General features: G+C 42.6%; 1 protein-coding gene across 1 annotated transcript in view; it reads left to right on the top strand.

Annotated features, from left to right (window-relative positions):
• The window catches only part of LOXHD1 (lipoxygenase homology PLAT domains 1), a 139,812-nt gene that overhangs the window by 90,058 nt on the left and 25,145 nt on the right, over positions 1–24,609 (top strand). Inside the window, exons 30-35 of the mRNA XM_085322174.1 lie at positions 852–1,061; positions 2,445–2,568; positions 6,839–7,047; positions 12,109–12,294; positions 15,005–15,132; positions 20,138–20,255. Of these exons, the coding sequence (XP_085178300.1) occupies positions 852–1,061; positions 2,445–2,568; positions 6,839–7,047; positions 12,109–12,294; positions 15,005–15,132; positions 20,138–20,255 (975 nt within the window). The remainder of the gene's footprint in view (positions 1–851; positions 1,062–2,444; positions 2,569–6,838; positions 7,048–12,108; positions 12,295–15,004; positions 15,133–20,137; positions 20,256–24,609) is intronic.

Raw genomic sequence — 24,609 nt, forward strand, 5'->3', positions numbered from 1 at the left:
TAACACTTTCCATTTTGCAGTCCTTAACCTGACAAGTACATGRCTGTCTTTACAGGCTGAGTTTTCCTGTGAGAGATGAATTGATTGATTCCATTTATGATGTTCATTACCTCTTAAAATGCTATCTATAGTTTGTCAGCTGTGTATTATGACAGACAGGTACTGTGCCAAATGGGTAGATCTTTCTTTCTGTGAAGTTACTGATACAGAGATGAATTTTGAGCGTACATAGACAATTTTTTTTCCATACAAACCAGCTTGAATTTTTTAGTTGAAGGTATGAAAGCACAAAAAACATGAAGTCTTTCATTCCCATAGACTCTATGCAATTGATTTTCACATACATAGTATATACTCTAATTCATCTCAGAGCATGATAAATGAATGCATCTTAAGCTGYGACTGTGTTTGACAAAATGGCTCTAAAAGTGGCACCCTGTAGTCAATCCATGAATCAAATTCATAGTTTCTTACGGTGCTTCTCAGATATAACGATGGCAAAGATTTTCTTATCCAGATTGTCTCTACAAAGCTAAGTGGATTAAAAAAATTGAACTTTTTGACTTAAAAATCAGGAGGTAAAATGCCAGGAATCCAACATTCTAATTGTTTGTAAAGGCAGCATTTTGTGCAGCCCCTTTCATAGGAGAAGCAAGACTTAGAGCGCACCCCTGCAACACAGTTTTAATACAGAGATGCCTGCATAACCTGTTGCAAAGCTCTTAATCAAACGCTGTCTGATGAGACTGGATTTAAAAACGATTGTGCTCCATATCGTCATATGCTTTTGTCTGGTAGATGATCTATTGAGAGTTCATTAACTGAACCAATTGCCATTGAACACCTTGTAGGAGGATACATTTACAATGCAGGCTGTGGACCTTGGCATTATATACAAGATCAAGATTCGCCATGACAATACGATGTTCAGTCCTGACTGGTTCCTGGAAAAAGTAGAAATCCTGGACGAGGACACAGAAGAATCATTCGTGTTCCTGTGTGAACGCTGGCTCTCTAAAAAGAAGGAGGACAAAAAGATAGAGCGAACGTTTTATGAACAGGTACAGTGATCCCAACTAATGACTACTGATAAAAATAAAGAACAGAGCTTTCATGCAGTGGAAGCCCAAGACAGCCCAGTRGAGACTTAACAATTTTCACTTGTTTGGAATCAATTTGTGACTTTCAGAAAAGTACCCAAAGTATGGCCCAGCTCAGCCCAGCATCACTAGGTCTGCACTTTGCAGTCTCAATAGAAAAATCAAAGGTTGCAAGTAAAACTCTTCAGCTAAGAGCCAAAGCAAAGCCATGCTGATGCACAGTAGAAAATTTTGCCCTGCTGCCATCCTCGCTGTGCCTGCAACACACGTTGGTTCTCAAGCCAAAATATTGTGCCCTTTGACCTCATCTTCACTGTACTGGGTGKGCTTTCTCTTCTCAGCTCCTTTTTCCACCCAAGCCAAATATCAAAAGTCTAGTTCATCTGTCACCAATCAAAGCACAGAATGTTTTTTAATGAAATGTCCTTTTTACTTGTGCATTCTCTATTGCTTTATTAGGCTGCCATAACTAATTGGAATTCAAGGTACATGCGCTAATTAAAATTAGCAAACAAGATTAATAGACCTCTCCTGTTTCTATCAGTGAGGCATAATACAAAAGCTGATTATAAGTCCATTGTATTTAAGAAGTCCACTTACAAAATACAGTGACATTTTAATTGAAAGTTACTGATGAAATTATCATCAATGAAATTGGGCCAAACTCATCTTGGATATAACAGAGTGACTGTAAGAGTTACACCAAGGATGAGTATTGCCATATGTGCCCTCATAAAATTGCAGCAGACAATGCTATGAATTTTTGTGGATGCTCCTACCCAATTGCTCATATTAATTCCTTCATAATRAGGGAAAAACTGATCCTTTTTTTAATTTCTTAATTATGTGACTGTGTGGTAAGAGTCTCACAGCAATTGGACTATGGCACCAAATGCATCTGCAGTAATTCCTCTGATGTAATGGATGGTTAGTATCATTCAACTTTGTAGCACTCTCCTTACAGTCTTTGACCTATACTAGATGGATTAGTCTAACAGCATTATAGATGTCCTGATAAGCAAATCTGGTGTTCCGTCTGCCTAAATTTTTCTGTGGTTATGGCTCAGACACAAAGCAGAGAAAAGTCACAACACACAGTTAAGGTCTGTTAGGTCCACTGTGTTGTAACACACATCCAAATTGGCCTGTCAAAGTTACTATGATGAGACAAATGAATGACCTGCAGTAAATTATAAGAGGTCATATTTTTTTTGAGCTTCACTGAGCAAAATGCTACCTGGAAAACTGCAGGGATTTCTTGTAAAGTTGTTCTTTGAGGCACATAGGAACAGCTGAAAATGTTGTGAGTACTGAACCTCATTACCCTCCTGTACATGTAATTAGAGTTATGACGGTGAACGGAACAGCCTGGACAACTCATCGATCAGCCTGTCGAGCCAGGATAGCAGTGGAAGTTTGAAGGATATGAAGAAGTCCAGCTTGGTCAAGATGGCAGAAGAAGGATCATGTGAGAGAGCAGCATGTTTGGTGCATGCATGCRTGTGTTCTTGGTTTTCAGGTCTCAAAAAGATGCATTTGTCCTGGTGAAGAGCAAGTAAAAGTAGAAAAGCAAACTGCTGCTCTTCACCTTGAGTTGTGACCACTCTGGGAAAGGTTAGGTCAGGTGTTTCTGCATTTATCACTTTTCTTATAGCTTGCGGGCCTTAAGAGTAAAATAAGCCATAAAGTTAACAGCAATTTTAGCATTTMTAAACCTCTTCTTGCTTGTCTATGGAAATCTATAATACACTAGAGTGTATTATTATACARCCCCAAATCACGTCCTTCAGATGTCCAATGATAGGTGAGTTCATCCAGACCATTGAACTGGGAAAAGGAACTAATAAACAACATCTATGGGGCCTCTTCAGAAAGAAATACTGTCCTAAACAATCATACTTGCTTTTCTTTTTCCTTCTTCATCACCGACTTCATCGCATGAAGATGAGGAGAAGTGACAGCTCTCTGAACTAGGAACCAGTAGAGTYAAGGGAAGAATTTATGCAAGCTTTGTGTAATTTCTTCTGAAGTATCCCTTAAAGTATGCAACGCTGTTTGCAGTGAAAGGGACTGTGAGCAAAGCAGAGCTGTAATCACCAATATCAGCCTTCCCTGGACTGCTGAGAGCTCTTTTCCCCACAATTCCTTAACGTAACTCTTACTTGTTGCTGACACTAGCTGTCTTTTTCCTCCTATGTGTTTTCTTCGACCTACTCAATATGTAGCATGTTATACCTAAGTTTACAAAGGAGACTGAATTTCTTGAGACATTATTTGACATGCCTGAACTGCCTCCCCTTTTCAGGATCATGTTGGTAGTTACCTCATCACCAGGGATGTCTATTTAATGCGAATTTAAATGTGATTTGTTTTACATTTCTGCAGTATTTTTCTTGCAGCACATAGATACCTCACAGCTACCGTGTAGCTGGGGAGGGACTGGGACACTGGGAGCTGAGCAAGAGCTAACCATAAGCTTCCTGACTATCAGAAAACAAGTTTTGGTTTGGAGCACTCAGAAGGATTTGTTCTTTTCTAGAACACGGCTAATCTTATGTGTTCAGAGGGAAGATGAGTCTACAAAGGCTTTCAGACACTCAAAGACAGGGCACCTGTGTTTGCAAAAGCCAGCATTAGTGCAGGGAGGTTAATCTTGCTAGGTTCCTGCTGGTAGAAAGTGGGAAAGAAATTGGAGTCTCCAGMGGACAATCCAGAGGAGATAGGTAGATCTGGGGCTGGGTTATACCACGTTCTGGTGTAGCCAATGTTTCTGTYCTGACTGTGATGGAAGCCCAGAAGATCAGTGTCAGTCAGCTAAATTTGTAACTTTGAGGAGAACTTCCTAAGTTCATTGATTTATGTGTTTATATAGCTTCTGATCAGCCATCTCTATGTTCTAACACCTTGACTTACCAATTTAAATTGCAGCTATTGTTTATTGTTGTCCTTCATTGGGTCTTCTAGTTTTCGTTTGAGGCTTAGATGAATGGTTGATACCGTGTTCTAACAAGTAATTCAGCATCAGCCAAGTCACAAGTATTGTCTGCATATGTTCTCATAATCCATAGCAAGTRCAAAACAATGAACATTATCTTAAACTTCTACAGTGAGCCAGTTGCAGAATGCTGGAATTTAGCTTAGGAGTTTAGGATAGCTTGGGTTGACATGGGCCAAGGGAACTCACATAAATGATTACTGCAGCTCTGCTGATGCGCAGTAGCCTGTTGTGATGTGATATYCGGGTCATATGCCCCAAGGGTTTAAATTCTGAACAATACATACTGCTGTGCATTGTTTAACCTGCTCTGTTACCCATGTGTCTCGAGGCCACACTTCTTTTGTAATCCTGTATTGTGCTGAAATGAAAAATACGTGATTCCCGTGTTGTTTGTGATATTACTTCTGTGGTGAGACAATGGATACCATCTGCCATGTTAGCATTCCATGTAGTTTCACAAATAATGGGTAATCCATCAGCATCTCCCATGAGAACCCGTCTCCAGCAGAGCAGGGATGGTTCCCGTCACCCCTTTGTGCCAGGGTGGTCTTTCTTCTGTGAGTCCTGGAGCTTGTCATCACCTCCATCCCTGTTGCAGTGGCATGGCCTCATTAAGGAAAATTGTATCTCAAAGGAACTTCAGATAAGATGGATCGTGAGAGCCGGGCAGCTGCCTCCCAAACTGGATAAAAAGGCAGCTGTTAACCAGTTGATTAGGGAAGGCTCCACAAGGCTGTGGCATTGGCACTTTTCTCAGAAAGGGAGAGGCAGTTTGAGCATCCCCATGCTGAGTTTCCCGCACCCGAGGTGAGTGAAATCTCTGAGGGGCAGGAGGTGATGTGAGGATGGAGCATTGAGAAAAGTCCTGTCAACCGGGAAACTSCATGGGGACTGGCCTGGGGACCTTGCTCCATACTGGAAGGTGGCATGGGAGGTGGTGCAGTGTTTGTACACCCCTTATTAATCTCAGACCTCAATGACAGGCACATRTGCCTTTTAACAGCCTGAGCTCTGCCACAGGAATTCAAGGAGCGAGGGAGAAGGCTGGGGGATCTGCACTATGCCCTGGGTCATTTTTCTACTTTTTATAGGAAAGAACAATAAACAGTTTCTCCCTAACAAGTAGGAAGTCACTCCATGTCTCTGCATCTATTATTTAGCGTGGAAAATGCTAACAATTTCACATAGTTCTCCCATATTTAACATAGGTGCTTCAAGCACTTTCACTCAAGGATGCAACATTAGCTAGAAATGTTGGTAGACCTGTGAACTGAGTCTGTCCCAGCAGAACAAGAGAAGAAGTTTCTCCTGATTTCAAATATGTTTTACTTAAAGGAGGAATCTGGGATTGTTCTGAATGTGACCCTTTGACATATGTTTATAAAAGATGTCCTTCCTACAGACCTTTACTTGGGTTCTTTATTTGCTGCTAATACCAGCAGCTCCAGTGGTTACTTCATGAAGAATGCACTGCCTATTACTATGTTGATGTGCACAGTTATATGCAAAGGCTAACCTATAGGGGAGAATAATTCTCACCTAATCTTTAGTCACTTCTGTACTGGTACACAGACGCTGAAAATTGGAATTGTGTGCAACTCTTTGGGTTCTGGTCAGTCCAGAGGTAAGAACCGATTTGGTCTCCATGAATTCGTGCCTTCCCTGACATGTATACATATTCTGATCCTACTGCAAGCTTCTAGCACAACTCTCAGCTCCTCAAAATCTTCTCAGTCACTATGAAGGAAAATTAGCTATCAGTCTCAAATAATCTGAAACTTAATGAAGCTTTAGTCAAGGTTTATGAACCTTTCAGAAAGTGAAAAAGTGATGATGAAAACTTGGGCTGAGTTTGAAGCTTGTGATGAAGCAAGTTTCAGAGCTTTGAGTTTTGTCAGAACGTTTTGAACAGCCCTGCACAACTGTTCTGAGAAATCAGACAAGTATTCATCATCTAATTCTGCACCATCCGCTCGGCCTACCCAAATGAGCTTTTGGAAAGCACTTGAAAAGCAGTCTGGCACTTCCTCCTTTTTAACAGCTGAACTGAAATTTTTGAGAACGCATAAAACCCAGCTAAGCTAATTTCCAAACTTTGGACTGAAGGTTTTTCCCCAATAAATGTTATCAYGAGATGTATAAAATTGTTGAGGGTCTTCCTTTTAATGCAGAGGGGATTCACAGTTGGCCTGCATCCTACAAAGGGACGCTGAAACCCTGAACTACCCCGTAGATCAGCGCAAGCCTTGGATAAAGTGCAAGARAGAACATTTGTAGTTTTCCTGGGATGTTCAGGTGGTGACGGATTACCTTGGAGTCAGCAGAGATTTATTTGCCTGTATCAAACTGCGAGAGTAAGATCATTTTGATCTAATAGCCTATTTAAGATTAGGACACTGTCTCATCTTCAGGAAGGTTTCTTATTGTAAATAGAGATTTGAGCCCTTTGTTGTTCTATTATCTATTAGGGGAAATTCAGGACTGCGCTACASCCCCATAGCCTCATTGCAGCCAGGAAGGTTGTCTGTGGAAATTAACCCTTGCAGACTTCCTGGAGTAATTTTCCATACACCTTTATAGCCCAATCCAGCATGRTATTTTCCTTTCTCCGACTGAATTTGATGGGATGTGAAACTGCTTAGCATGCAATAGTGCTTCCTCTCTTGGGACGAGACTTCGTTTTCTGAAGGCTGGTGTACAGAGGCAGGTTTGCTGACGACTAAACYTCTGTCTCTTGCAGTGATCCCATATCACATCACTGTCACGACGGGCACGGAATTCGACTCCAGCACTGACAGCCGGGTGTACATCATCATCATGGGTCCTCAGAAAGTGCAGACGGAGAGGCTGTGGCTGGATCTCCCAGAAGGAAAAGATGAATTTGCAGATGGTTCTGTGGAGAAATTCTCTGTTTGGGGACTAGATGTTGGAGAGATCAAAAAAGTGGAGGTACTTTATGAATGCAGTGCAATCCCTGGAGACGTGAATGAAGCACATGGCCAAGGAGGCCACGTGTTACTGTTACACTTAGCAGTGAAGAAGAGGCGCTTGGGTCTAAAATGAATATAAACAGGGATGTGTTAACGCAATTTCACAGGCATCCAAACTTGAAAATATGTATCCTTTGTGGCCAGCAAAATCAAAAACCTCGGGAGGCAGGAGATAATTCTGAAATATGAGAAAGTTGTAACATGTCTCGTTTCTGTCCCATCTCTTAATGTTGTTTTTTTCTTAGCCAAACCTTGTTATTGACAGACACCGTGAACGTTCCCAGGATGCAGTCTTCCATCAGTCTTTTTCCTAGTTGATTTTTACARTACTTCCAGTTGAGTTTCATAAATTGCCTGCAGTGAGAAACACATATTGTGTAATTTTCTAGCTAAACATGAAAATTGTTTTCACAGCTTGGAGGACCCAGGCTTAGAGGACAAAATTAATCATCATTCATAAGTAACGTGCACAAATAGATTTCATATAGGAACCATTTTTTCTGCTGTGGCTCAGGGAGACRGAATTTGCATAGACTTTCTATCACTGAGCTTAAACTTAGCATGAATCTTCCAGACCTTCTGTGAACATCATTCTTGTTTCACACAGCAATTCTGTCTCCTGAAAGCTTGTTCCWGCCCCTAAGTACTAAAACCCCCAGGCCCTGATGACTTTGAGAGCTGGTTTTTTTTAGTTTCACACCGTGCCCTTTGTTGCAGTAAACCTACCTATTTGTGTGTGTGCCTGTGTATTCAGTGGGTGAGAATTGTAAGAAATATAAAGAGCAAAATGTTAATTTATTAATTATTAATATTAATATTTAATTATTTATTAATTTAAAAACCCTTTGCAGTTGTACATCCTGTTGCAGTGGGTGATGGTTAAACTGAAATGCTCCCATTAGCTTTCATTCAAATGATGGATTCTGACACCTTGAGAAGTCTCCAGAACATACTTGAGTTTATTATCAAGCCATTTTCTTAATGCACTCCAAATGCCTCGTTATTGTGAGTGTTAGTAGCACTTTCTATTGAATCATCTTGAGGTCAAACTTTGAAAGTGGAGCAAGGGCATAAATCCTTCCCTTCCATCCTGTGTACACATGGAAACAGCCTAGTCATGCCAGGRCAGAGAGGGAGGAAAAAGCCAACATAACCCCTCAGTGTCGGAGAGGGAGAGAGAGRTGGCTGGAGAGGAAAATGGGCCAGGATGCTGAAAAGGAGAGAGAGAGTGAGGGGAGGAAAGSACAGAGAATAGGGGAAAATAGAGGCAGACACCTGGAAATCCAGGTGGTCAGGGAAAAGATAGAACAGAGAGAAGAATGGTATAAATGGGAGACAAGAAAAAAGGTTGCAAACAAAATTCAGAGAGTTAAGGAAAAAAAGATAACAGAGATTTCAAGCTGAATAATGGTCTTCTGCACTTTTTCACCCCTAACCTCAGTGATCCTGCCATTGTGCTGCYTCACCTCTCATCCTTTTTTCCCTTTTAGTTTGCTGTCCCATGGCTCAAAGCTGGAGGAACCATCTGCTCCTGGCTTTGTGCCTTCTTTCACGTAGTGCCCCGTGCTTGGAAGGTCTCTTCTCGTTAATCCACATCCCAGCAATGACATCTATGTGCCAGTCTGCCTTGGTTGCCATGGAAGCAGTCCATATTTTCCTTGTAGAAAATTGCACTGTTCAGGGACATTGCAGTAAATTGCTAGTTAYTCGCTTGGGAAAAGTGAGGAACAGTCTGTTCTCAGATTTGGCATTTGGCTGCTTCTGGAAGAAGGCAAAAGGTTCTGAATGTGAGCTCCTATGTGAAAATAGCATATATGGGGATTAAGTTTTCAGAAGCCCTCTGTTATTTCAGAGCAATCCAGGCAGTAGGTTTCAGGATTTAGTATGAGTATAAGATTTGCAGCACGATGCCACTTCTAGTTTGGTATTATTCTCCTGTTGCAAATATGCTATCGTGAAAGCAGAAACAGTGGAACATGAAGTAATTTAAAAGGAGCCCATTTATACCTGTCTYATAAGCTTACATCTATAAAATTTACTATTGGTGTACTTTAAGAGACATGCTGGCGTGAAAAWAAATAAGCCAGGTTATCAGGCATAGGCACTCTATAGTGTGGTCTTAACATCAGTTTAATATTTCTTCTCTTAATGAACAAAAATGTCTCTACTCTTAGACTGCTGCTGCTGCAGAGAGGTGTGTTCAGAAGAGTCTTGCATCTGTCTGTGTATTTTTAAACCACTTCTGGTTCAGAGACTTTCTTGTTCACAAGCACAGAGTGGAGCCAAGGACACRCAGCTACTGCAAGTCCTGTCCCTTGCTGAGTAGAGACCTGACCCTGGAAATCCCTCTGGTCTCTCTAATATTCTCAGCACCTTCCAGAATATGCAGGAAGTCCCAGGTTTTCGCATCTTTATCTGCTTCTCTAATTCTATTCCATTTTTCCCACTGTTGTTGTGCTCAGTTTAAATATGATTGTGAGCCATTCYGTGTAAATTGTGTGTTTTGCTCTTTGTGATGTGCAGTACCCAGTGGTCCCTCAAGGACAGTGGCAACGAGCTAGAAGGATTTGCAGAATAGCTCAAGGATCTAKTTGCCTTTGAAATTTCACCATTTAAACTGGGTTCAAACACCTCAACCCCCCAAAATTCATTGTGATATTGGTATGTGTATCCAAGTCTACACTGCTGGTGTGACCACGGATTCAGATTATTCGCTCTGTTGGAACGGCCTGTCTGACGCTTTGCTTTGCGTTGAAAGGCAATCTCAGCCATTTGCGCTTACTGGGCTTAAAAATAAATTCAGAAATGAGCTCACGAATGAAATGAATCCTGGCGCTCTACTCTGAAAGTCCAGCCCTAAGGATGATTCAACACTGAATAAAATTCTACTGAATGAAATTTTTATGGCTTTATAACTTTGTCCTGGGGGCCCTTGGAAGTCTGCTCAAATGCAAGTTCTCAAGGGCAGCCCAGAGTGCAGAATGCTTTCTCCTGGCACRTGGCCGATACCAAAGGAGGTAGCAGTTGCAGTGACAAATCTGGTGTCTAGCAGTGTCTTGGAACGACGCTCTAGAAGGTGGCTGTAATGAACCCAGAGGAGCAGTGGGCTTTGATGGGCCCTGACAGCTTTCTCCCTCCAGCTGCTCTGTCCCTGCTTCACTGCAGAGCTGTTGCCCAAACTTTCTTTGCTGCCTTGTCCATGCCATCCTGTGACCAGTCTAGATAGGCTGTGCACAGCTTCTCAGAGTGGTTTTGAGTGCAGAGAAGGGCAGCCAGGCTAGCAGAGGGGGAATGGAAAAACAAGGGTTATATTCCCATTCACCTCACACCCCTGGAATCAGAGTATTAATGCATCAGTTGCAGACTTGAATTTCCCCAGTGGTTAACTCTAATTTTCTGCAGCTGCACAGATATTAATATAGTAATAATACTCCTAATACTAGTGATGGCTGAGACAGTTGGAGAAGAAAGAACAAGTCTGAGGCAAGAAAGATACAACAGATCTATCACCTTAGGTGAAGTTGTTATTAAAAAAATATTTTTTGATTAACCCTACATATCCTAGTAATATTTTAAAAAACAGAGAACTAAGGACCCTTTTTTTCCCAGTGATGACACAAACAACACTTGATTTGAAAATAATGAACTGTAGGTAGTTCTTACACCCAGCCTTTTATCTGCAGATAGTTCACTGGAATGATGACTGACTGAGAGAGTTTCTTACAGTAGCTGGTATATGTAATTAGGCTGATAAGACTGCTCTCAAGTTCTTTAAGAGGGGTGCATTTTGGGTTCTTGGAGAAGTTTGCACCATCAGTGGTTACCTGAGATGCCCTCTCAGGTTGGGTCCTGGCTCAGTCTTGTAGAGTAAGTGAGATCTGGCTGAGTCAAAACTTCATTGGGAGACCTCTGAAGGAAACTCATGGTGCCATGGAAAGAAAGGCTATCATCAGCAGTGTTTGTCCCCGTCCCCTTGACACCCTCCCTTCATTGATCAGATCCCCCCTCAGTCTTCTCTTCCCCTGGCTGAACAGGCCCAGCTCTCGCAGCCGTTCCTCGTAGGGCAGGTGCTCCAGCCCTCTGATCATCTTCGTAGCCCTCCGCTGGACTCTTTCCAGTAGCTCCATGTCTCTCTTGTACTGGGGAGCCCAGAACTGGACACAGTACTCGAGATGAGGCCTCTCCAGGGCTGAGGAGAGGGGCAGAATGATCTCCCTCAACCTGCTGGCAACAGTCTTCCTAATGCACCCCAGGATCCCATTGGCCTTCTTGGCCGCAAGGGCACATTGCTGGCTCATGGTCACTCTTGTCTGACTTCCTGCTCATTGAACTGGACCATGCTTGAGCTTGATGGAGGTGATCCTTGAAAATCGACCAGCTATAGGTATAAGCTCTACCTGTAGGGTCTTACATAGACAAGGAGCTTTTACAGTTTAAGGAGCTGGGGAGCAGGGAAACAGCCCCATACATACAGTTTGCTTTACAGATACACATCTAAGAGTGCTTGAATAACRCATGTGGGTGTTCCCTTGGCTGCATATTTCCTCTTGGCTGTGAAGCTTTGGATAGTTACTTCTCAGTGCTGCTACAGCACTGGAAGGGGGTGGAAGGAGGGGCAAATGGGTCTAAAGAGAGCTGCTTGGAGTGCTAACTAGCGGGAAGTAGTCAATGGAGTGGAGACAGACCAGTAAGAGGGTGGACGTGTTTTCATGTAGGTTGTTGCTCTCTGCCTGTTTCATGTTTTCCCTGCTTACATGTGGGGCTGGCAATGTACCCCCTTCCTTCATGCTCAGCAGTAGATGTCCCAAGCTTCCTTGCCCCCATCAGCCACCACAGATGTTAACATCCCTGCTTTGGGGCAGCAATGGCATGCACTATTTTACAGTTCCACTGCTACTGTGGTTTGTGTGACGGTGCATGTAGTCAACAGTCTTAGTCCCTCATCACTAGTTAAAACACCCTGTCAGGGCCTCTGAAAAATAATCCCCTTTAACCAGCAAGTGTTTTTGGACTCTCACAGGTGGGGCATGATGGTGCTACCCCTGAGAGCTGCTGGCTGATGGAAGAGCTCACCATCGTGGTACCCACCAAAGGCGTCATGTATAATTTTGTCTGTAAGTGCTGGCTGGCCAGAGACAAAGGTGATGGTCTCACCTCACGAATCCTCAACATCCTAGATGCAGASTGTATTAATATTGGCCTCAAGGTAGGTTATAAGCTCATCTGCTACCTTTAGCAGTTGCATGGACCTGTGTTGATATAGTTTGTGCATCAGCAGTATCAAAAAGGCACAGAAAATCTTCACACATTGACTTCTGCATGTGGCTTGAATCTTTTATTTTCTGAAGGTTGATTTATTGTTTCTTTAGGGTTGGTTAGCATYGTTGGCACCAAGAATGCTGGGTAATAATGAGGGTGGATGCGGCTGTAGCATCCAGCAGGCAGAAGGACAGGATAGGGTGGAGCGGGTAGGAAACAGCTCAGCAGCATGTCCACATCTTCATCACTGGACTCGGAGCACCCTCTGCATCATCTGGCACCCATGGAGGGCGACAGCCACAAGGTGAACGCCTTGGCGCAGTCTGCCTCCATCGTGATTTGTTCAGAGAGGGTTATTTCAGACCGATCAAATTAGGACAGTGGAGATAGTTTAGTCTCTGCGTAGTGTGTCTATACATCAGCTTTTCTGACTGGGCACAGGGAAATCTTAATTTGGCTATAAAATAATAATAAGTTGCCAAAACATGGAGAAATTTGTAAGTTTGATCTTTGAGATGAATAAGTGATTAAAGCTGAATTTACAACAGAAAGAAATATAGTCTTTTCTTCCATATGTATGAAAGTGTTGTAATGTGCTCTATGCTATATTTCAAAGAAGTTCAAATTGGAAAGCTGGTTTTGGGTGTAAGATTTATAATAAAAATAACAGTCTGGATGAATGGGACAATCCTGTACTTAATGCCTGTATGGAAATTTAAAATCTCTTTAGTTGTATCTCTATTTACAGTGAGATCAGACTATCATAGTACATTAATTTTTCTTTATGTTATTGATTGATTCCCAAGTCACGGATATTCTCCTGAAATCTTTTTTCTTCTCCAGACACACAGAAGTTAACATTTTAAAATGTTAGAAGATAACATTTTTAGCATCTGTGACGTATTCAACAACTCAACACAAGTTTCAGTGGTAGAATTTACCTAAGAGGGAAAATAAATTCTCTCAGGCTGAATACCAAAGTTAAAACCTAATCTCTTCAAAATTTCCATCAATATTTTAACTTCCTAGGTAACATCTGAAAACTCCTACCACTGTTCTCATGCCTTGCCCGTAGATTGAGACAGATGCTAACAAAGCCTTATGCTCAGTGCTCCTTCAAAAGCCCAATTCTGAACATTTACTTTCATAAGTATGCTAAAAATAAGCACACCCAACTAAAAAAATTTTGTGATGTTGTGCCAGAAACTTCCAGAGAGGTCTGAAGAAAATCAGAGGAGATGTTTGAAACATGAGATCAGAGGTGTGTATTTCACTTTCTGATTAGTTTCCTGGTGAATTTTGGGCTCTTTCTTCAAAAATGGCTGTAGTTAGGAAATGGGGTTTGTTTTAATTTCTTTTAGAGTTCGGAGAAGATGAATACCTTAAATGGCTTGAGGAAAGTTAATGCTTTTTTAAATTTGATGTTATTTTACTTTTTGCACAACTGTATGTACCCATTTCATATCCTTTTCAATTCAACTTTCTTCTTGGCTTGATTTGTCGTGTTTGTGTTTTAAATTGAGCATCTGACTTCCCAGAAACAGAAAATAGAGTTAATATCTACCACAATAATTAAAAACTTTAATACACTTTTAAATATTTTTTCTTCTTCCACCTGTGGCAAATGATGCTAGGCCATAGTTTAAAATGTATGCGGATGCATGTGAGATGAGCAAGTTAGTCAAGAATGAACAAACCTGAAAAAGTAGATTTTCCATGGTGTTATTCCTTTGCACTTCTGATTTATGTGGCATCTACAATTCAGGCCAATAAAACTTGCATAACAGCTCACTATTTGAAATATGTTCTGTTGGGGCTGTTTTTTATATTCTTCCACCTCTTAAATCTGAAGTCTTGCTACTATAGGTGCAATCTTGAAAGCATCTAAGTGGCCTAGAAATCTTAGTGCCACTAACAGCTACTGGGGCTTGCATGCTTTTGAAACATTTTTTTCTGGATCTTTTTACTCACGTGTCAGAAGAAAAGAACAAAGTTAGGCTAATGAGGTGGAACTGTTGCGAAATAGTTTTCCTTAAATTGGCATACATTTAAACTATGACATCTTGGGGCATTCTGGGCTAGATGCAACACTGGCCATCCCATTGGGAGGCTGAATATCTGCATTTTTCTACCATATAAAACATTTGGATGTACAGACTTTAAAAACRTTAGTGATATTAGATTAAATGTTGCCCATATGGACATTGCATATTTGAAGGAAACATTTTGCAATCAAAGGAAAGAAACAATTGAGTTGAGTGCTGTTCAGAGGTCTGGAATATTGGAAGGTTGAGGACAGATCCTGGTAGCAGAGAGTTGGAGACCTTTGACCATCAGAGCTACATGATGGTTGACTCCCACGACCTATCAGTTTATTAGGTGTCCATTGCTTCTGCGTTCGTCATAATGAACATCCCTTGCTCTCAAAGTGTGCATAGGATGAAAATCTACCAAAAGAAACCTAGAGAATGTGAAGGGGAAGGTCCTGCAGCAAGTTTCATCCTCATAAAACTGCAATGTGGGGAGAACCTAAGAAGCCAGGTAGTAGTGAGAAGCTGATCCTTGGCAGAGTCTGTCCAGCCTTTCATTGAGGCTTTCATGTAGGCTTAGGATGGCCGTTTTGAATGGGACATTCTGGTTGTTTCAAATCCTCACAGATCCTGTACGAAGTTACGGTTGTGACTGGAGACATTGAAAGCGGTGGTACTGATGCCAATATTTACATGACTGTTTTTGGATCCAATGGGAAGACTGAGGAGTTGCAGCTTGAAAAAAATGGAGACAGGTACAGTAATTTTGTCATTTTTGTTGTTTAGAAGCRGAGTCATAACAGATTCTGGTGTCAAATCTGGAAACACTTAGGGCTTTGACCATGCTCCCACTGAAATAAATAGATAAACTCTCACTGACTTTATAGATTCAAAACTGGGCACCATTGGAGGTGGTATTGTAAGGCTTTAAGTAGAGCAGGAGCATACTGTGTAGCTAGTGAAATAATCCTGTGTCAAAGTTTTGTTTACCCTCGTCTTCTTTGCCTCTGGAGCTAAGCTTTGTGAGCAAATACATGAACTGTGAAGTCCTACATCAGTGCCATGGGGAACCCTGGGCACTGCATGAAAACCACAGGTGCAGGATTTCTGCAGCATGCATGATTTGTGGAAAATAAGTAACTTAATTTAGACATTATTTAACAGCTGTGATGGGAATACATGTATAAATACTCTAGTAACTGCATAATGAATRTCAAATAAACCAACATATGCATACCTGCCTTGGGAAGTGCCTACATCGGGGAGGTGCTGACCRTCCTGATTCGACTCCCCCATTCACTGAACTGGCCAGATGTGAGCCAGCTTTGGTCCAGAAGCCACACGAGAGATCCCAGATATGGTAAGCCCTGCTCAGAACTGGGACTTCTTAGCTTGGGCTCTGCGCCATGCTAATGTAACCRTGTGGTTTGAGACCTGGAGCTAGCTTACATGCAGCTGGCACAAAGAGGACATGCCATGACATCTGTCTTTGCAGATGTGGCCTTAGCTTGCAAAAAGCCCCAAACAGTCAATGAACTGTGTGGAGTGCCATATTGTGTGCTGTGGAACCTGAAGATTTTACTAAAAGGTGAAATTTCATATTTCAGCAGAAACAGCCAACAAAGACTGTAACCCTAGTCTGATGCCAGCACTTCTGTGAGCCAAAAAAACCCACATCACCTATCCGTTTCCTAAAGCTTTCCTTTTCCTTTCCATCACCTCCCTCGGTWAGCTTTGGCATGCTCCAGAATAAACACAGCACAAAACATCTTTTAGAAACAGGCTTCATGAGGCTTAAATTCAGTTAATTGATGATTTCAGATCTTGATATTCTCAGCAAAGCATCTACAGAATGGCAGGAGGGCTGGAGCATCTGGCCGTGCAGTTTGAGCCCAGCTTGCTGAGGTGAGGTTGGACTTCACCTCAGCCTCCTGGCAGTTCACTTGCTCTGCCACAGCTTTGGATATCGCATGTGGGCTGGATAATTGCAGATAAGGCTCTTAGCATAGAGGTGTTTGCTCAGGGGATGTTTTACTTGCAGCTATCATAGTGGGGTGGGTGTTTGGGCAAGCATGATCAGCTAGGCTTGAATCCTTTGAATCCTTTCTGTGTTTAGTTACGTAACAAGCTTGAGTGCTGCTTGCTCTGAGAAAAATGTTGCACAAGTACTGACTAAAATCTATTTTTATGAGTTATTTCCATGAGGAACAAGGCTGAACCACTCAGGCCACAGAAAGCCTTAGCTCTTGGCCTGCTCCCCACCACRAAGACGCAAAAGAGTCAAGAGAGACATGGAGCTACTGGAGAGAGTCCAGCGTAGGGCTACAARGATGATCAAAGAGCTGGAGCACCTGCCCTATGAGGAACGGCTGCGAGAGCTGGGCCTCTTCAGCCTGGGGAAGAGAAGGCTGAGGGGGGATCTGATCAATGTCTACAAGTGCCTGAAGGGAGGGTGTCAAGGGGACGGGGACAAACTCTTTTCAGTTGTCCCGTGTGACAGGACAAGAGGCAATGGGCAGAAATTGAAGCACAGGMAGYTCYGCCTGACCGTGAGGGGGAATTTCTTCCCTGTGAGAGTGACGGAGCMCTGGCACAGGTTGCCCAGAGMGGYKGTGGAGTCTCCTTCTCTGGAGATCTTCAAGGCCCRCCTGGATGCAACCCTGTCTACCATGTTCTAGGTGACCCTGCTGAGCAGGGAGGTTGGACTAGATGATCTCCAGAGGTCCGTTGCAGCCTTACTGATTCTACGATTCTATGAAAAGTAGCTAGGTTACCAATGGTTTGGGGCATTAGTGTCATSCCCTTTCTAGGACAATCCTGAACTGGTCCATTTTCTACAATTTAAGTCCAACATTTAATTCTGCAGAAGAGAAAATGGACTGTCACTGCTCTCATTTAAAAGTAAAGCAGAATTCACATCAGAGTTGAGCAACAAAAAAATCTCCAAAGGAGACTGAGACAGCTCCAGCCCCTCAAGAGAGGGACGGCAATTTTGCTCCATGTAGCAGATCAAGCGATACCCCTAAACTGTGTGGCCTACAAAAAGCGGTCAGGTTTGTCTCTGCAGATGTGGTGAGTAATCTATACTATAATGATACGAAGACATGACAGAGGACAGCCACRCAGTTTATGTGGTATTAGTTATCTGGGATGTCTTCTATGAGTATAAGACCTGCAAAAGAAGGTGAAAACTCATCAGGGATGTTTCAAGAAGGACATATAAAACCCAGCCATTAATAACSCCAGGAGGCTGTGCTATTCTTCGGGGATGTCCTGGCACATCTCCACTAGCTGGAGGAGCTCTGTATCCCACCTCATCTGGCAACCACATAGAGCTTGCATTGTCTCATTAGCTCYCTCCACGGAGGATGTGCATGCCCCTAAATATATGTATCGCCTCTTTGCACATCACTGCTGCCTGTTTTGATCCAGCTGTTAACAGCACAGGCTTCTCCAGCTCCTGCTCTGCGTTGAAATCTTGCCAGTCTTCGTGCCTGCAGCGAGGGACAGGGGCGAGCTGCCGCAACCAAATGGCTAGACGGCACTTCATCTTTATTGAGGCCATCCAGTGCCAATTCACTCACAGCAGCTTAGTGCATTACGGAGAACCAGCTGTCTAACCTGCCACAGATTTAAGGCAATTTTAGCTACATTACTGTTATTGCCAAGACCTCTGGGCAATAGAAATATTTATAAGTGCAGGCATGGGTAAGAAAGCTTAATGAAATCCCTCAGATAAATGCTTCAGTGTCCTGGAAATGGCGTAGTGCCAGACAGCTCCTCTGAGTACTTCTTCCCTTCTCATTTTTTTTTTCAGGCTTATAGGTTTTATGTTCCTGTTCATACAAATTAGGGACGGAAAAGAGCTCTTGGGTCACCTAGTTTGTCACTTTAGCAGTTGTTTCCCTGTAGTACGAAGACTTCTTTGGAGTAATAGGTGAATATCAGCCTTACAAATTGTAAATGGGATATTTACTGCAGATAAATAATGGTTTATTTTGTTAACACACTGTATAGACCGGAGTTGCTCACCTGAAAAGGAACTGAGAGGGAGATCTCTACGGAGCTTTGCAGATAATAGTGACTGTGATGAAAACTGATCAGGGGATCCTGGGATAATTCAGGTTGGAAGGGTCACACCTTTTTCTTAAATAGAAATGAAAATCRATCTACTTAACAGCACAAAAGCACGCTCTCTCGCAGTAAAACAGGCTGTTTCGCTATCGAGAAAGACAAGTAACAGAGAGAGGAGTTTTTCTGAACAGCAAATACAGCCATTAATAACTAGAAATGGACTTGGACAAAAACGCCCTATCCGAATGCCTCTGGGAATGTGGGGAAGTGAATGCCTGGATGAAAACTCAGAGCCTTGTGCCAATYCCTATTGCTAACATCTGCAGCTCTGCGGCTCAGATAATGGTGTGAGGATARTCACGTTCAGGCTACAGGGTGTAATCGGAGCAGGGGTTGATAAAGAAATTTTTTTTTCCTTTGTATCCTGGCACTGCACAGCTGGTAGGAGGCTGAGAACTTTGCCAGGAATGAGACATCATCATGATGTATTATCTACATGAGGGTAGTGCCCACAGTTTGCAGAGCTCCTTCCAAAGCTCTCTGAGGACCCTGGCCTTGCTTTGCAGCTCGTTTGCAGAGAGACATTTGCATGAAGGAGGAACATCAACAGCAGAGTGGTCAGGGTGCAGCCTGGTAGATCCACTGCATTTGGCTGCCCTTCTGTCCAGCAAACATTGCATTTTCATCTTCCAAGCCCACAGCACATCTGCCAGACAGCATATTTTGGGGCAAGTTCCAAAGCTTCTATCCCAGAAGATACAATTGCTCTAAACAGAGTAACGTCAAGTCCAAGACAGCGTATTTTGTAGGTGTGGTTCACTGGAGCCAGGGTTCCTTCCTAGTATCATTGATATCAGTAAGGAGGGAAGCTAGCTGCATTCCTGGCTAGTGTAAAATGTTCTTCAAGAAGTATATGCTAGGTGTCTTTTTCCTATTTGGTTCTTATCTGCTCATTGCTGTGGACTAGCAGTTCCTACACCTCCATGTGCCTGTATACATCAGGCAAGTGTAGGGCAGGATGCCTCAAGCAATGTTACACAAACCTRCCCTTGTTCTTACCAAAGATGGAGCTAGTCTGAAGATCCAAATTCCCACAATTCAGGAGGGGATTGACGAATCRTTGATTTGGGCTCCTTTCTAACACAGGTTGCCTGTGCTTGCTAAACCTAGACTTTGGGTTYCAACTCGCGATCAGGTTGCCACATTTAGCTGAGCTGCAGGAGCTGTCTGTCACCATAGTAAATGCGAAGTTAGGTGATGCATCATAGTGAAAGAAGAATAAGCAAAATTGCTTTGCCTTCTTGCTGGGTGAGCTGCAGGCAAACGCATAAGTAGATGCCAGGAGGAAGCGGATATGCAGTAACCTGACTCTGAGTCTCTGTCTATTGTTCTGGTTTCAATCAGAATAATAATACRTGCTACAGACTACCTGGAATGGCTCCAGAAACTTTGTATGGGCTTGATTTTCCAGGGAGGAGGAATCCCTGTCAAATCTGGACAGAAGTGTCTTGCCAAAAACACAGTAGCTGTTGATTGCAGGATACAAAAGCTCAAGTCCAATAAAATGCACTCATAAACTTTAAATGAGGCTGTTGGCAGGGTCTGAGTTGCAGCATGGAAAGAAGATCGACGTGCAATGGCTCTGTGAAGCAGTGGGAAACCTCCCCGGTCTTTCAATCCCTACAGATTTGAGCGAGGCCAAGAGGACAGGTTCATCATGGAGATTGCTGACATCGCGCCCCTGAGGAAGATGAGGATCCGGACGGATGGAAAAGGGACTCGCCCTCAYTGGTTCATGGAAAGGGTAATGTGCTTCACGTCACGTGTCTCATCGTAACCTGTTTGCATTGAAGCCTCCCAGCACTCCGGAGAGAGGAGAAATGCAGCGAGTGCCTTGCTTTTATTCCTTTCCTGCTTCTTTCCTTTTGGTGTCTTGTGCTTTTTTCATACAGAACCTGAGTCCAAGAAGGAGGGAGCAAAGGCAAAAGCTGTACCGTGTAACTTTACTGCAGTCCCTGCTGTTAGACCTCGCTCTCCTTCCCTGCAAAAGAGCTTTGGCTTGCCACCAGGACACCTGTGATATCTTCTGGTCCCCAGGACGTACCCTCACCTCCTGCAATTCCCTGCCCTGCTCTGACTCCATGAGAGAATGAATCTGTGCCGGGCAGGGACAGCTAATGTAGGCTTGGGCTGGGTGGAAGATTTCCAAAGGACTCAGTGTCAATCTCTCCCCTTCCTTCTCCCTATAGCATGCAGGCGAATTTCTTTCTTTTCCTGTTCATACAAACAGGGTGCCCTTCTCTTCTTGTGTTTTGAGTACAGCAAGCAAAACATCTCCAACTATTTCTGTCGAATGTATTTTTCCCTAATGAATGTCCTATCTTGCAAAAAAGCACTTCGCTTGCCTTTATCTTCCTACAGAACCATCAGATCTATGTAAACTGCACTTATGTTTGGGCACTAAGATGCAGTTTCCTTTTTATGAGTCCTGTAATTATATTTCTAAGATAGAGGTGCAGTGACATGCTGATTCCACACTGTCAGATGTCATTAAGGGAGAAACACATCTCTGCCATGTTTACTTAGCATGCTATTTCAGGAATAAATATACTGTCGGATTTTTGTAGCTTAACTTTTAGATAAAAATCRGTAAAGAGTCAGTGGATTAACCTATCGTCAGAAGGAATAGGGCACAAGTTTGGGTCCTCTACCCTTTTTGACTAATCTGAAGCTGTCCTTCATCTTTCCATAAGTAATGTGCTTCTAAACACTGGTTCTAGATGGTCACCAGCTTCCAGGCCAGTGATGAACTGTTCTTCACCTGCCATAAAGTTACATAGTCCATAAAGTTACAGTGAGTTAGCTGCAGTTCCTTTTTGTACTTGGACATTAGCACTTTGGACTTTTTTCTTAGCAACCCTTGTGCAGCTTTATAAAGCACTAGATCTCCAGTGTGTATCTGCCAAATAGCTGCCACAGACACACAATTTTTCTCTTTGTGCCTAAGGAATAACTCAGCCTGTTCTCTGATTCGATTCAATCATCTTGGTCAAACTGCCTTTGCCAGTTCCCCTATACCTTCCCCTGAGTTTTATAAATCATATTCGTGCAAAATGAAYTCATATAAAGCTTATTCACCCAGAGACATTCCAGATCTTGTGGTCATGAATTAGCAATAGCTGAAAGGCAAGGAGCTGCACCTTTAGCGGTGAATGCCACCTCCCCACGGTCCTGTTGCCCACTCTGCCTGGCCGTTCTAGCACCCGAGTCTCATGGCTTGTCCCTCCCAGAAAGCCCTTCACAGAGATTTGGGCAAAGAGGACTCTCCTATTTGGACAGCTGATAGGTTTGAAGCCCTCCTCTAGATGGACAGAAGCAACAGACCATGCACACAACTCATTGAAAATGGGATTTTAGCTGCTTTTGGAAATTGTGCCTATAGTTTCCAGGACAGGGGATGGATGCTCTCCTATTCCAGTGATATGTACAGAACTTTATTTATTAGTTTCCTTTCCCACCTTCCCTAAAAAGGTAAAAATAACGTTTGCATTGCCAGGCAGTGAGTCAGGMCAGGAGCACTCTGGAAAGGGGAGGAAGGAGCCATTGTGTTCTCTGATTTGTATTCCAGCCTTGAAAACTTATGTAGCTTGGTGTGACATGAAAACTGATCTGAGCCCATTTCCATTTCTGTCAAAAGTGCATATTAAAACTGCATAATGAAATACTTGTGGGGGTAGTGCTAAACTCTCAGACAGATGGTTCACAGTTAGTGCTAACTAGCACAGTGAAATGAGAAGCTAGATTAAGCTATCAACCCCGTAATTAACCATTTGTTGCTCCATTTATCTACAGGATATTCTCAGTTTTCTTGTTCTATTAAAATAACAATAAATGGTCTTTCTAATTCCCTTTGGTCTTTTTGCAAACAGTTTGCTGGCCATAATTTATACTGTTTTTAGTTTACCAGAAACAGAAGTGCATAAATACCAATTAAAATGCATGAATTATCAATGATGTTGTACACAGCCAAAAGATTCAATTTACAGGCAGAGAGGTAGTCGTATTTTTCCTTTGTCTAGATAAAATACATTGAAATTTCATTCAGAATCTCAGTGAACTAATGACTTGGTCCTAAAGATTCAAACTGCATCAACAGGGGGAATAAGTTTTAAATGCTGATGTTTAATCTACTAGAGGGACCAAATTTTGATTTGTGACGTGTCAGGCCAGAATAAATATTGTTTAATATTCTTATTTTTACTACTACTATTTATGTCTGCATGCCCATATGTGGCATTTTATAGACATGATGCCCAGTTCTGCAAACAGAATATCCCTTTGCCCACACAGGGGCAAGTTTGAAGGKCTGGAGCATGCACAAAAAGAGGTATTGAAAGCTCTGAAAAGCTGAGGAGCAGTTTCTGATCTTGACACTGTTGGGAGAGACATGGACTTTATTTGTTTCCTTTTCWTCTAATGCTAAATCTCCGGTTCCACCATGTCAAGCTACCATCAAGCTCTGGGTGCTCAGTATTTGAAAGAACAGAATAGGTGATTTCTAATTAGGAGACTTATTAAAATGCACGCTTTAGAAACCTCCTCTTGGAATAACCTGCTCCTCAGACCACACAATGATTTCACCTGCTGTCCAGTGCCTTAAGTATGAGATAGAAAAGCTAGAAATAAGAAGGGATGAGAGCTTGCTGAGTGAAAAAAAAACAGAATTGTAAGATTGTTGAATTCTGCCGAGCTGCTTCTCAGAATTTTAATATTACTTTGTGCTGTGGAGGCCAGGCAGATAAGAAGCTGTCTTAACGAAGTACTAATTGCATTGCATTCAGACATCGCAAATAATCCTGAATACAGGAGTTTGTCTTTATTCAGTTCTTTTTCCTTTGTGTGAAGGAGATTAAGAGAGTTTGAGACAATTCATTACAGCAGGAGCTGATGGTTGTTCTTTGCAGCAGAGTCGTTTTGTTTTACAATCAGGGAACCCTGTTTTTAAGTGAAGACTAATGACATGCAACAGAACCATAAAAAAATGTGGTTAAGCTTTTAAAGATGAAATCCAGGACGCATTTTTTCCAGCATTGGTGGGGTGCATTCATGCACATGGGGAGGGTGTTTTACACTGTGGCTCAGAGGAAGGTGAACAGATGTAAACCAAAACGAACTGACATGTCAAACCTTTCTGTTACAGCACACAATGCACAATTAATTGCAAGCTGCTGGTTGAAGGCTCCTGTCAACTACCATTTTTGCTCGGCTACAAAGCAAGTCATCAACATTTTATTCATATACACTGCTCCAAATTTCTTTTTATTTTTAAAAGCATTCTACAGCTCAATTRAAATCTATGCATAATTAGTGATAATGCTTAGACTTAAAAGTATGCAGGATGTCCACAGCAAGTTTTAAGTGTCCTAAATAACAGTTTAGATGCAATATAAAACAGTGTCCTTATGCCAAGCAGTAGTTAAATCTTTGAAGAGCAACAACTAACAGAAAATAAAAATAGTCCCARCTCAGGTTCTGCAATCACTTTTTTTCACTCTCCTGATACAAACCAAAATCCTGCATCATCCTAAGGTGTGCGCAGCACCCAGAAACTCCTCCTTCTAGGATGGGATTCATCTCATGCAATTTTAGTCACTGGAAAGATGCACTCAGCTTTTACTCCTCCACCACTGTAGTCAGTGGAGAGATACCGTCTATGAGATGCCTTCAGTGACCAYGTACCTGTCCCCAACTTAGGCAACTGCACCAGGGCAGGGTCAGTTGCTTTCCTGGTGGTACCCATCGCTGCCTGTCGGCCACACAGAGAGCCACTGTGATGCACTTGGGCTAGATGTCCAGCGTTTAGRTAGCCCATGCTAGGTAAGGCAAATCCCACTCCTCAGATCCATAGCCTGACTTAGCAATTAGCTAGCCAAACATTCCCTGTTACCTCTATGTATCTTCCACTCCTCTCTGGAGCAGTGTCCAAGAGTGAGATAGCGAAGGCTGTTGTTATTTATGCGAAGCTACGTATGGATGAAGCCATTCATTCTAAGTGAGGGACCAAAGTTGGAAATAGAGGGTATTTTACTCTTGTGGRTTTAGTAGCCTGACAGTTTTTCCCAGAGAGTATGTGGAGCCTTGGATGTGGGCTGGTTATT

This window comes from Rhea americana, unplaced genomic scaffold, assembly GCF_003343005.1.
Source record: "Rhea americana isolate MKP2758 unplaced genomic scaffold, rheAme1 scaffold_75, whole genome shotgun sequence".
NCBI classification, from domain to species: domain Eukaryota; kingdom Metazoa; phylum Chordata; class Aves; order Rheiformes; family Rheidae; genus Rhea; species Rhea americana.